Source organism: Plectropomus leopardus, chromosome 8, assembly GCF_026936395.1.
Source record: "Plectropomus leopardus strain MGB_pleo_1.0 chromosome 8, ASM2693639v1, whole genome shotgun sequence".
Taxonomy (NCBI): Eukaryota; Metazoa; Chordata; class Actinopteri; order Perciformes; family Serranidae; genus Plectropomus; species Plectropomus leopardus.
Window position 1 is genome coordinate 8,384,480 of NC_142183.1, and position 14,119 is coordinate 8,398,598.

At 37.0% G+C, this 14,119-nt stretch overlaps 1 protein-coding gene across 1 annotated transcript in view; it reads left to right on the forward strand.

Annotated features, from left to right (window-relative positions):
- Window positions 1–14,119, forward strand: part of neil3 (nei-like DNA glycosylase 3) — a 14,958-nt gene continuing 839 nt past the window's right edge. Inside the window, exons 1-9 of the mRNA XM_042493599.2 lie at window positions 1–225; window positions 317–426; window positions 2,177–2,311; window positions 2,710–2,923; window positions 4,479–4,553; window positions 6,181–6,347; window positions 8,610–8,773; window positions 12,052–12,466; window positions 12,788–12,968. Coding sequence (XP_042349533.1) covers window positions 121–225; window positions 317–426; window positions 2,177–2,311; window positions 2,710–2,923; window positions 4,479–4,553; window positions 6,181–6,347; window positions 8,610–8,773; window positions 12,052–12,466; window positions 12,788–12,968 — 1,566 coding nt within the window. The 5' untranslated portion in view covers window positions 1–120. The remainder of the gene's footprint in view (window positions 226–316; window positions 427–2,176; window positions 2,312–2,709; window positions 2,924–4,478; window positions 4,554–6,180; window positions 6,348–8,609; window positions 8,774–12,051; window positions 12,467–12,787; window positions 12,969–14,119) is intronic.

Genomic DNA, 14,119 nt, shown 5'->3' on the forward strand with positions numbered 1-14,119 from the left:
CACGCATGCGCAAGATTGAATCCTTTGGCGCGGAATCGAGACGACGACAACAAACTTTTGTCATTAAGTCGCTTTAGGACAATTTTACTGTAATACGTCCTTAAAAATATAAACTCGACGATGGTTGAAGGTCCGGGATGCACGTTAAACGGAGAGAAAATTCGGTCAAAAGTCAAAAAAGGACAGAAAGTGAAGGAAATCAGAGGCAGTTTGACAACATCAACCGTAAGTTACGTTATGTCACAATGTTTTTAGCTAGTTATCAAGCTAGCTGCGTTTTGTTGCTGCACGCTAAACATCCTCTGTCTCTTTACAGAAAAACAACCCCGAGGGAAATGTCTTCCACGGGTTTCATGGTTGTTCATATACCGGAGTTGACACTCTGGGCAAGGAGCTCTTCATGTACTTCGGTCCTAAAGCGCTGAGGTAAAGTTAGCTTTAATTTTAGACGAGTTTTCTCGATGCTAACGCTAACGTACTTATCAAACTGTGGGGTTATTTTAAATTCTGTTACCCCTAAGATTATGTGACCTGATGATGATTATATCAGATATAGTGCTGCTAATCACATTAAGTCCCTTTTTTTGATAACTAAATAAATCGCTAAACATGGTGCCTCTATTATATTTAAGTTAAAAGCCTGATAAACTTTGATAGCTGTGATTTCGGTCCACTTAAATCTGTGTGTGGCATTAATGTTGTTTTTGTGTTGCTGTGACAATTAACTGTCTGAATGTATTTGCCTTAATGCAGCCCTGAAATCCTTTAATCTGGGTTCAACCATGTAAAACACTTCCAACTTTGTTTTGAAAAGTGCAAAAATAATGTTAATAATGATAACAATATTTGTAATAAAATATTCTATGATAAATTATTATTATTATTATTATATAAACCTATTTTATATCATTAAAATATTATTATTTTTATAATAAAATATAGAATAGATACTATATCACCATATCAGTAATAATTGTGAATAATTAAGTAATAATTACTAACACTGAGGCCAAATGATGATGTAGTTGCAATAAAAAGACTAAAGGATGATCAAAATATGTATCCTCATTAAAATTCTGCAGGGCAACTATTGATTGGTAACAGCTGCTATTGAAACAAAGTATTGGAAACTATGGTAAAAATGTTAAAGCTGAATCTTTTAGTTGAATCACAAAATCCAGAGGGTGTCGTGCCTGGTGTGTTAATACTTTATGGAGAGAACCAGAGAAAACATTTTCCTCAGTCTTCTCACTTAATTATAATTTATTTGTTTATGTGTTTACCTTTGTGTTCTTTGTTGATTGCTGCAGGACCATACCAAAGGAAATAAGTTAATTTAGTTTTTTTCATTCATCTTAATTGAAATGGGTGGCTGATGTTGATAAATATATCTGGCTGTATACAGTGGGACTGTTTCTTATTCAAACATTTCCAATAATTCCAGACTAAGTTCAAAAGTAAAGAAAATATTGAAAAAAGATGGATGTTGTTATTTCTAAAATTCACATTATGTTTTTATCTAACATAATATTCTGCTTCAGTCCATATGTGTCTGTGATTAGTCTTTTAGATTCAGTATTTTCACTGTGGTTGAAAAAGTATAGCAATTTAACAGCACCATATTCATCAAAGAAAGTTGATTTAGAAAAACAAAAAGAGCAACTAATTTAATCAGATTAATCACATTATTCAGTTTAGGTTTTCAGACAGTTGAAGCTTCATTCGAAAACCTCAAAAGAAGCTTTGACTTTAAAAATAAAACATTAAAAAATCATTTCTTATAACCATTTTGGTCCCAATGGTTTAATACAGTCAGTATTAAAGAGATGACTTCCACTGTATAAACAATATTAAATGTTTTATACGCTTATCCTCTCTCAGTTTGTTTATGTGTGTGTCTGCAAGAAAGAGATCAGTATATGGCTTTGTTTGTGTGAGCAAACAAGTAGAAGTGTTCGTGCCTTATGTGAGAGCAAGAGTTTACGTGGCTGTTGAGAGACGGTCACACAAGCTGCAGCTGGATGTGAGCCGGTGACATTCCTATCACACAAAAGAATCTCCAACCACAAGGCTCCTTTCTGTCCTTTTGTTGTCAAGTCTTATAAATTGAGACATGCTATCTTTAAGTGGAATTTTTCTTTCCTTTCCCTCTTCCTTTCATGCCGACATCCTTTAGAGTCCACTTTGGTATGAATGGATCGATGCGTATAAACCCTGCTGAGAGGAAGGAGAGGACTGGCTCTGCACCAGTGCTGGAAATACACCTGACTAACGACATTGTGTGCTTCTTTGACAGCACCGTGGAAATAAGGTAACGGGGACACCGGCGTAGCCTAGATAGATTGAGGTGACAGAAGTTCACCTTGGGGTATGAGTCTCATTCAGTGGGTATGTCCTACATTAGACTGTGTCTGAAGACAGTGGCTATTGTTGCATGAAAAACACAGCCTCGACATTTGTCCTGTTCATTGATTGTAAGGTCCTGGTGTGCTGTTCTGTAGCCAGACAGACATTTATTTCTACTGTCTGAAAATTTAACCTGCGCCGTCCTATCTCATAACAAACAAACTGCCACAGAATATGTGAAAGAAACAATTTTGAAATGTATAACCTCAAGGATGCACCCGGTGACCTCGCGATACACTTTCACTAACAGCAGCGATGTATTTTCAAAAGTCTTCCAGTACTGTAAAAACTGTGTGCTCGCAGGTTGACAGAGGACTGTGAGCAAAGGGTGAGGGCTATGGAGAGTCTGGATGTGTGCTCCTCCAAGTTCAGCTTCTCCCGCTCAGAGGAGGCAGTGAGGAGCCAAAGCAGCAGGATGCTCTGTGACGTTCTCCTAGACCAGGCTGTCATGCCAGGAGTCGGCAACATCATTAAAAACGAAGCCCTGTTTGACTCGGGCCTCCACCCAGCCGTGAAGGTATGGAAAAGATGATAGATGGTGCTCAGCAGAGGAACAAAAAAAAAAGAGGGAATAAAAATGCGAGACAACTCTCGCTGAGAAAGTTTAAGCCCTTGTTTTACTGAGTGATGCATCGCAATGAGGAGGGTGAAAGAGGGAAGAGACAAACAAGCGCATTGCGACACAGAGATGCCTTCCACTCAGTGCAGTTTGGAATTGGGAATGTTTTTCATTTATTTATAAAAATGTTAGTCTTTATAAAGACTTAAATAAGGCTTTCCCTTTGATTTATAACCTCAGAATCTGGTTTATTGCTCAGTTGTTATTATTATTATTATTATTATTATTATTATTATTATTATTATTATTATTGTTGTTGTTATATGAGGTAATGATTTACATAATTTACTTTGGTGTGTTTGTACGCAACATAAACACAGAGAAAATGAAAATAAAAGCAAGTATTGCAAAAGTCAAGAAACATGTGAAATGAAAAGAAATTTAATTTAATATGAAAAATACTTTACTTAGTAATTTATGAGCAGAATACAGGAGTTGCTGATGTACTGCAGGGTCAGTTGGTTAGTGTGTAAGGAGAATCAGAGAAAATATTCAGATATAGTGTATTGATTTTTTTCTTTTAAGTTGGCTTAATTACATTTTGCCAGAAGTGACTGGTGTTAGTGTGATGTCACTGTGATTTGGTCTTTAGTTGGAGAAGTTTTTTTTTTTGCCAAACCAGCTTCAAGACAAGTGACACAGCATCCTAACTCTTTTTGAATTCAGGTTGATATCTGAAATTATTGTATCCATTGTAATTTATTTGCTTTAAAATGAAACAGCAGTGCAGTTTTTAGAAGTAGTAGTTTATGCAGAAATGTGCAGCCTTGTTTAAGAAGTAAGCAGTGCTTGACAGTACAAATGATGAAAACATAAAAAAAGAATGTGTAACGTACTTTACGGGAAACGTGAGATCCAAAGCTTCACACTGCTCTTGGGGAATATTTTCATTCGGCCAAATATGAAAGAAAAGTGTCCCTTTTTATTTCTTCTCTTTTTAGAGTGACCTATCCATTGCCAGTAAGAGACACTTTGCAGCATGAATACTTCTATTACTCAACTATTACCAGGGGCTTTGCTCTGCTTCGCTTAGAAAGTATAAGACAGGGTTTAAGAATTTAGCACACTGAACCAAAACATTAATCTACGACTTTTGGCCCTTTCTTCTTTTGGGACCACTGAATCTTTATGAGCTTCCCCTCCATTATCGAGCCCCTAGGTGTCCTGAAAGAGCTACAAGTGGTGTGTGTGTTTGTGTGCTTGAGATCTTTCTTACACTGTGTGAGCTCGAGTCAGGACTTAGAAATGCATTCAATGTAATTTTTCTCTGTTGCATCATTTTAAATCCAGTTTTTCATTCATGTCTGGTGTTTTTATTGTTTTAACGCTGCTTGTATTATTGATTTGCTGACTGTGAAGCACCCCTCATCTCTGCTTTGAAATGTGGAGCTAAACAAAAGTTTATTCTCTCTCAAGCTGTGAACTGTAAACAACTCTGGTGCTTCATTCTTAGGTTCAACAGCTGACAGACGAGCAGATCCATCACTTGGTGAAGATGACACGTGATTTCACTCTTCTGTTTTACAAGGTTAGACATTTGTACATCAATGGCACAAACACATCAGGGCTTCAAATACTTTTTTGTGTACATGCACTGGTGCATGTTACATTTAAAATGACATGGACATGCTCCAAATATTTTTTTTTTTACCTGAACCAAAAAGATTTTCCTGCTCTATCTGGTGTATTTGTCTGTCCTTATCCACACTTCCACCATGGCTGCAAACAGATCGAAATTACAGTGATGCAGCATGAAATTACTTAAAATTTTGGAACATTTTGAGTAGCTTCTCAGCAAACTTTATATGAAAGCTTCTTTGGTGACTTCTATTGTATAGAGCATTTATTCATATTAATTAACTTGTATATAAGTAAATGTCACTGACTCATTATTGATTATTAAGTGTGCTGAATGAAACCAGTTTATGATAATAATTTTCACTAATATTGGAAAGTCAGCATGAAGATATTGATTTTTGTTTATTTAAACAGTAATTCACTGATCATCCTTTAATCAGCATCCAGCAGTTTGATGAAGGGAAGGTAGGTGAGTCATATGACTCAGATGTAAGTCAGGTTTTTAGCCACAAATTTGATAAAGTTACACTCGACTTGGACCTTTAAAGAATGTTATTTAAAACGTGTGCCACGTATTAAATTTGTGTCCATTTCCTGAATCAACTAACTATTTGTTCCCATTAAGTAGACACTTAATTGCCCAGATCCATTTAGTTTGAACCAATTTGTAACACCATGTCAGGTTGCAGGAGAGAACCATGAAGAACAAATGTTAAGTTACTGAGCACCAGTTGGAAAAAATGGTGATTTTGTTCATGCACAAAAAGTATGCGGCGGTCACCCAAAAATGGGTAGAAAATTACAGACAAAGGCAACAATTTCCAACAAACATGTTTTAACAAACACATGCAATTTTTTTAATAGAAGTCATGATTTTTTCAAATTTAATATATTATTACTTTGCTGTTTAAATGGCATAACATTTTGCGAAAAATGCATTAAGATCTGTCGAGGACCAAAAACTCAAAATTTAGGACTTGGAACTTGACTCGCAACTTGCCTGTCCTGACTTTGAGCTTGTCTTGACACTTGAGTGCCAAGACTTGAGACTTACTTATGACTTGCAAAATAATAACTTGATCCCAGCTCTGTCACTTATAGATTTGGTTTTCACTGCGTGAGAAAAAGGATGTGCAGCGTGAGAATGTTTGAAGAGTTGTCAGCTGTACTAAGTTACATGTACCATATAGAGCTGAAAATTACGTGCACAGCTCAAATTTTATGTGCACTACCGTGCATATACATGTGGTATTTCCAGCCCTGTAATTAAAATAGTTTTGGTGTTAATTGTAGATCTGTATGTGCATATTAAAATGGATACACATTTACACACATTTACTTGTAGGTATTAAACTCACCTCATTTAGACTGACTTGCAATAAAAAATGAGCTTAAAATCCCATTTTGCCATGGATAGAGAGAGAAAAGTCAAAGCCCAGTTGCCTAGAGAACAGCTAAAACAAATATTCCTGTCCCTGCATAAGAGACAAGAAAGGAAAGGTGAATGTTTATTTTTTCTTGTTCTCTTTATCCTTGTCTTTTTATTCACTCGTGTCTGCCCTCCTCTTCTCTATCAGTGTCGCAAATCTGGCTCTCCTCTCTACAAACATTACAAAGTCTACAAGCGTCCCCAGTGTGGCCAGTGCTCTCATGTCATCACAGTCTGTCGTCTTGGAGACAACGGCAGGATGACTTACTTCTGCGAAAGCTGTCAGAAGGGAGATCCCAGCGGGGTCGACATCAGGTAGAAATCCTCACAGATCTTTGGCACTTTGACTGAAAACGTATTGTCTTGCATTCTTGTTTCACTGAATTTTGGGTGTTGTTAAATATATGTGACAGCAATAATGTTCCCAGTTCCTGAGATAAGATAAAAGACCATATCATTTTTCAGAAAAGGGAAATTGTTTGGCTTACATTTAGTGCATTTTCAAGAAATTTACCAGATGATGCTTAATTCTTTTCAATAACGCATTCCATACAGGATAAAATCTCCTTGATTCTTGTACATTTTACTGTAATACCAAAAGCAAGACGGTAAAGCTAGGTGTCATTTTTCCAAACCTAGTCTTTGCAGAAAGTTCTACAGCCTTTTTAGATAATACGTTCAAATTTAGAGAGGCCATCTTTGCAGGCAGATGGGCTTGGCAGGGAGTGGGAAGTGTTATGGGGGGAAATTAATGCGCATATAAGGCTGTGTTTGCCAGACAGGGCACAGGCTCAACACCTCCTGGGTTGTATTTGAGCAAAGCTTTCAGAGGGGTTAGAGCCTAAAGCCCTTACAACGCATTACACAGCTGATAAAGCAATCTGTGAGGAAAGTTTCCTGAAAGCCGCCGCTACTTTCCCTCGTCTGTGACTGTTGGCGTTGCTGATTTGCCTCCTTGTCAAACATCGTCGGGCCTCATGTCAGAGCACTAACATGTATGCTTGAAGCAATTAAACGAAACAAGTCTTGTTGCATATCTTCACCCTCTGCTTGAACTGCAAATGTTTGTCTAGTTTAAACTGCCTCTTTGCCTGTTTTTTTTTCTGTCATCAGGTTACAGTAATAGCTGTTGAATATTTTGGATTTAGTGTCATTTTGCACTTGCAGTATTAGTTGCCTGTAATATAATGGAAACAGCTTGAAGTGATCACGTCTGTCTGGGTCAAATTGTTTACTATAAGTGGACATTTTTCGCTTTATTTCATGCAGATTACAAGCTTCCCACAGATCTTTAAAAAGTCTTAAAGGGTTAGTTCCCCCAAAAATGAAATTTCGGTCATTATCCACTCACCCTCATGACGATGGAAAGTCAGGTGAAGTTTTATAGTCCACATAACCCTGCTGAGGTTTCATGGGGAAAAGGCACCAATCTCCCAAATGATTGAAGCAAATGGTGACCAAGATTCAAACGTCAAAAAAATACATAATAAAACCACAAAATGTCTCCATGCAACTCGTCCTAAGTAATTCAAGTGTCCTGAAGCCCCATTAGGCTAAGTTGTTTTGAAAACCGTCACTGCCGTCAGGTTTAGGCCTTGTTGTAGCCTGAAGCCTTTTCCTAGTGAACCTCCACCACTGAAGAACTTTACTGTAACTTTATTCAGAGCGAGCGATATGTCCACTTGTGGCTTTTTCGGGTTTTGGAGTATTCACAGGTGTGATAAATACACGAGTCACACGACCAATTATCAGTATCACCTCTCTTCCCTTCATTTTTTACAGTGTGTCAGTAACATTTTCTAAAGGGAGCTTATACAAAAAATATGAAAATATTTACAGAACATCAAAAAACAGCAAGGATTTCATGATTCATAATCAATGTTACAATATTTACAAAATAACATTAATCAAAAACATCAAGAAGCCGAGAATAGTTAGTAGAATTACACCTTTCACCATATTATAACAATAAGAAAACTAACTGCTATCCAGTATTATGACGTGTGGTTTTAATTATGTTTCTGTTGGTTGACATGTATGAAAATACCTAAAATAAAAACTGTAAGTTGATTACTTGATACTATAAACTAATTATTTAAAAAGCATTTGTATAAAAATGATTCTGTCCCAAGATTTGTCGATTCATCAGTGGTTACTGTAACCGTGATCAGTATAAGCAGTTTCCACTGCATTCAAGGGAATGTATGTTTGCATGTAACACATTATTAATAATTCTGGCAAAAACTGTAAAGTAATGAAATAAAGAGTGACTTGTGTCATAAATCAGATTAATATTTATTGCCAAGTAGGTCGTATTGTCACAATGATATGTGTTTCTCATAATCATTGATATAAATGGGGTGGACAAAATATTAGAAAATTAAACATTCAAAAATCTTATCCGTCCTCATTGATGCATGAAAAGTACAGTTTCTCATAACAGTGTACTAAACGTTTGTGAGGGGTTTTTATTTTATTTTACACAGAAACAGTGTGCATGTTTTACTCATAAGTACGCCTTTTTTTTTAGCAGCAAAAGCTTATTAGTCTGTCTTGTGTTTTTTTCTTTTTGTCCAGTAAACTCCCAGTCAGAAACAGTTTGATTGGCTGGGCCTACAACGAGAAAACCAATGATAACGTGGCTAAGAGGGAGGAAGAGGACTGGGCCTGTCAACTTTGCACGCTCATCAACCAGCCAGCAGCGAAAGCCTGTGACGCCTGCCTCACTCCAAGACCAGAGGGTGAGTGAAATGTTGCATTTTTACACTTACTCAGTTTAATGGGGTGACAGAAGGTCCTTGTTAGCAAGAGATAAAATAACAGTAGCTGTAGTTTTGCTGTTTAGCTGAATGATCCCTGAGTGATACTGTTTGCCACTGACACTTAAGTACTTCTGAGCAAGGCACCAGACACCGAGGTGTTGAAGTGAAACTGCAGTCAAGCAGCAGTTGTTTTGTGTGTGTGTGCGTGTGCGTGTGTGTGTGTGCGTGTGTGTGTAGAGTGTATTGCTGCACAAGTAATGAGCGTGTCTGTCAGTTGGTCATTTTTCTCAGGCTGTCTTGAGATACATTATGGCAGCAGCGGAGTAATGTTTGAGAGAAATGTTCTTGCTGTCTTTCTGTTGAAAAAAAAAACAGTTGGATGGTTTATCTGTTGTATTTTATAGTTTTTATCTTTTTAGGATCGTACTGTCAAATTTCAAGTCATGTATTACTCAAATGATATCTGGTTGCTCAGATGTATGAGAATCACTCAAGAAGACAATTTGCCCATTATGCTTCGCTTTCCAAGCATTTATAAATTGCACACCATCATATGTCAGATTTACATTGTTGTATTGACTCCTGCAGGTTTAAATAATGCTCTCAGTCCAAATAAATTACACTTTGGGCAGAACAGAAACCATTTTCAGGCCTGTGGCTGCATGTATAGTGCCTTTTTGAAAGAGATTTTGATTACTTTGCAGAGATTTATTTACAATTAGACATAGAAGGGAAGGTCACAACAAATGTCCTTGATTAAGTGTTTTGAAACAGTGTTTCTCACAGGTTACAGGTACCCTTTGGGGTACTTTGGAGTCCTGCACGGGTTGCATGGGATTAAAAACAAAACAAAAATTAAAAGAAAATTCTTTGTGCATAATTCCTCAAACAATCACACTATAATAAGTTCAATACAAAAAGTAATTTCAAGTTCCACAAACTGCATTTTATATTCAGTATTCTTATTTTTAATGCAGTCATTAACTAAAGGTGGTACATTAATGATAAAGAGTTTGAGAACCACTGTTTTAAAACTATAAAACACGAAAACTTCCAAAGGAGATTGAACAGGTTTTTTTTTCTACAGGGACTTATACCCAGCTGAGTTTGAAAAAAGTTCTCCTCAACTGTTTAAATATGAGTCCACTTAATCTAAATGTGCCAAGTTGAGTATGTGCAAAGTTCACCTGCATTTTTTAACTAGCTTAAGTGTGAGTAAGTCATGACAGTAGTTTCAGATGAACAGTTCCTTTCGGGAGAAACGCACAGATGAATATGGTAAAACTTTTAATTAACAGATATCCCTGTGAAACTTTTACAGCTGATTTCTTACATTAAGACAGTTATTTTCTAATGTTGTCATTATATATAATTTGCAAATGATTGGTATGAATTACCAGAACAAAAATCTCAACATTGAATAATGATGAGTTAAAAACTCTTAGATTCAAAGATTTTCAGAAAGGGGCTTTTATATAACTAATTTTATCTCACCATAAATAAGAAAGTACTGTCCAAAAAAAAAATCAATTTTCGCCATGTTTTTTAAAATAAAATGTTCTATAAACCAGGCTATGAATGATATATGAAAAAAACCCTCCATAAAACCTTCAGAATATTGATAGGAATAAAACTAGAAGGTTTGCTACTGAAGTGGAGATTTTGGGGTCAAAGTATGAGCAAAAACTCATTTTGAGAAAATTGCCTTTGAAGTTATGTGTTGTTAAATTCCATTGTTTAAAATAAAAAAAAAATAAAAAAGACACTACTGGGGACTAGGATAACACAATTTAGCTAATAGATATCACCATGAAACTTCCCCAGTTTATTACTCATATCATAACAATCTGTGTCTGTGTTTAAATATGCAAATAAGGTTGTTACTGAAAGTGTTACTGAAGTAGAGATTACTGGCTCAAAGTATTAGAAAAAAAACTACATTTGAGAAAATATCTTGATATGTATTATAAAATTCCATACAATTTTTAAATAAAATATAAGGTGACAGTTACTCTACAGGTGACTTGGGGACTAAACTATTTCATACCACCAAGAAACTTCCCCAGTTGATTACTTAATTACATTTGAACAATTCCTTTGGTTTAAGTATGAATACATTAAGTATTACGTTTTTTTGAAGTCTTATGTTTAAATCTAACATAGTTCATGTTCAAATATAACATCAAGAGGGTTTGAACCCGGGCCTGTAGAGTTTGCATGTTCTCCAAGTGTCAGTGTGGGTTTTCTGTGGGTTTTCCAGCTTCCTCCCACAGTCAGAAGACGTGCAGGTTAATTGGTGACTATAAATTGTCAGTAGACGTGAATGTGAGTGTGAATGGTCTGTCTCTGTGTGTCAGCCCTGCAATAGTCTGGTGACCTGTTCAGGGTGAACCCCGCCTCTGGCCCAGTGTCAGGCTCCAGCCCCCGTGTGACCCCTAACAGGATAAGCAGCTATGGAAAAATGAATGAATGAATGTTTAAAATATGCAAATGAGGCCTTATCTAATTAAATGGTTATTGGACTGTACTTGTGTAGCACTTTTCTAGTCTTATTGGCCACTCAAAGCGCTTTCACACTACATAAATAAGAGCCAGAGATATAAATAACCCCTTAATTTGTATTTTAGATGTCTTTTTCCACTAGTCTGAAAAGAGGAGATGTTATGGAAGCATAATAGCTCAATATCTCAAACCTGACCAGTGCATGAAAAAACTGCAGTGTCTCCCCTTAAAATCTGTGAAATTATTAATGGACTCCTGTTTCTCTAGGGAAAGTTGACTGAGTACACTTGCTCTCCTCAGTAATACCCTGATTTGCATTTGTACAGTTATATATTTCTACTGCTGACCACTGAGCTGCTTCTCTAAAAACAGCTGGGGGTTAAGTGGGTTGCTCAAGGGCACATTAATGGTTTTTGGAGGGAGGGGAGGGTAATGCTTATTCACAGCTCTGTGTTAATGACTCTGTCAGGCACCGTAGTTCACCATTACCGAAAACATGCACTTATTTTCCGGGTTTTATGATATGGGGGCTCATTTCACAGAATTTTGCATCAAGGCTTCCCTACAACAGATTGTGTGACATTTTATTTGACGACACAGCGCTGCCGTCTGCCGCTTACTGGTAAATTTTATGGCGAGATAACCACTTAAAGCCAACAACAACCTGCATTTTTATGAGAAGCAGCCAGTGCATCAGAGTAAGCTGCAGCTGCTGAACATGAAATGAGTTTCTCACTCTTGCTCCGTCTCCACAGTCTGCAAAGATGACATTAACTCTGAGGCATCACCCTTCACCAGCGATTTGATTAAATATCCCTGCACTGCTTTCAAGAAGCCACAAGAGGAGCTCAAAGTCAACTGGAGGTCCGCATTCGGGACTTCCACCCTTGTTTTCTCCGACTTGAGCAAGAAGCCAAAGCCTGTAAACTCCCCACTCTCCCCAGCCGGCAGTCATTTGAATTCCTTGGCGGCAGAGCGAGGTTTATATAAATACAGCGTCTGCCAAGGGAAAACAAGCCCCAATTATGCCTCTGGTGGCTGGCAGAGGCAAAGTGCCGAGCTCTCCAATGGGGAATCACTGGCCTCCTACAGTCACCCATCCAAGAAAATGAGAATTGATCACAGTCCCTTTCCCAGTAACAATGCTCAAAATGGAGCCCCCAACTCAGGGTGAGTGAATCTCTCGCTTGGCTATTCATGAATAAGTTTATAATGAGAGAAGTTTTTTGCAACCTCAGGGAGATAAGTGGGAAAAAAAAGCATATGACGGTGAAATTTCCCATGCAACATTGTTAAATGAAAAAAAAAGTTGAGGATGATAAATAGCTATAGTGAGATACCATGCAAATACCATTATGACCAACACGAATCACCCCAAACATTTGAAGAGAAGTTGTTTGCTGGCTAATAAGGGTTGATGTGACAGGTGTGCTCGTGTTTCATTTCCAATCTGTTTTCAACTAATAAGACTGTTTTCTTCACCGCTGTCAGTACGCGCAAAACAGAGAGGATGAGCCGCAGCTCGTCCGTTTCTTCTGGTCCCAGCTCCCCTTGTTGTGCATCCCATCGTCGCCCAGCTGTCCTCAGAGTGGTCCACAAGGAGGGGGAGAATAAGGGACGACAGTTCTACGCCTGCTCGCTTCCCAGAGAGACCAAATGCAACTTCTTTGAGGTGAAAATGGAAAGCAACTTATCTTCATGACACTGCCTGAAAAATAAATGTTAATTTTTAAAGTGTATTTAGTTGTAGCCTTTACACGAACATTGGGTATGTTTATATGCATGCTCATACTCAAATTTTATTCCAAAAATGACAATATTCCACATTTGATGCAGGTCATGTAAAAAGCGTGTTTCCTTTTTATATTCTGAATTACACCATATTCAGAATGTAGCAGCTTCTGATTCAGACATGTGGGATATGTCAGTATTATTCTGGGTTTAAGGGGTTCATTTTTCGGACATTTATACGGCGCATTAGGAATATGCATCTCAATTTGTGTTTTTTTTTCTCATGCTTTGCTACAAACGGCATATTGTCTGTTTACAGTCGGCTCTTTGTGTAGCCGTGGATTCAGTTTACACAAACCAACCAGCCAACAGTTTGCAGGGCTGTGGAAGAGATGCACGCCCAAAAGAAAATCCCACTTTTCTGATCAGAAAGAGAAACACACTTACTTTTAAACATAAAAGACTTTAATATCAACAGATTTTTGGTTTCAAGGAAATATTGCAACACAGTTCTTAAGAAGGTGGTTGAAGGAATGAAAGAGGGAGTCTGTGTTTGTTCGGTCCAACAAGTCTGCCACCAGTGGAAAACTCTTTTTTTCTCCCCTCGCTAAATCTTTTTATCCAAATTGAGTATTTTATTTGAAAATTATTTATTTATTTTTTTATTTTCACTTTGTTTATTGTGGTTTTTGATTGTGTTTAAAAACTGTATGATAATCATTTCAGTAACATATGTTGTACACAGTAAAGAAAAAAAAGCAGATCATAGCAATAAAAAAACATAAAATATCAAGACAACCCCTTATAGGTGTAAACATTTAAAAAGAAAACTTTTGCAGGGCAGAATGGTTGTAAGCTGTATTAAGTGAGCATATCTAATTCTGACTTTTTACAGAACAGCTTGCAGTATAATTTTATCTTAAATGTGATTAAGAAAGGATCCTATACTATATGAAATATCATATGGAGCCCTTAATGAGTATTTAGTTTTCCCTTATTTGAGAAAGTCCTGAACATCTTTGATTCAGTGAGCAAAGGTAGGTGGGTGTGTACCTTTAAGTAAAATTTGGCATTTTGGGAGTAAAATGGCAA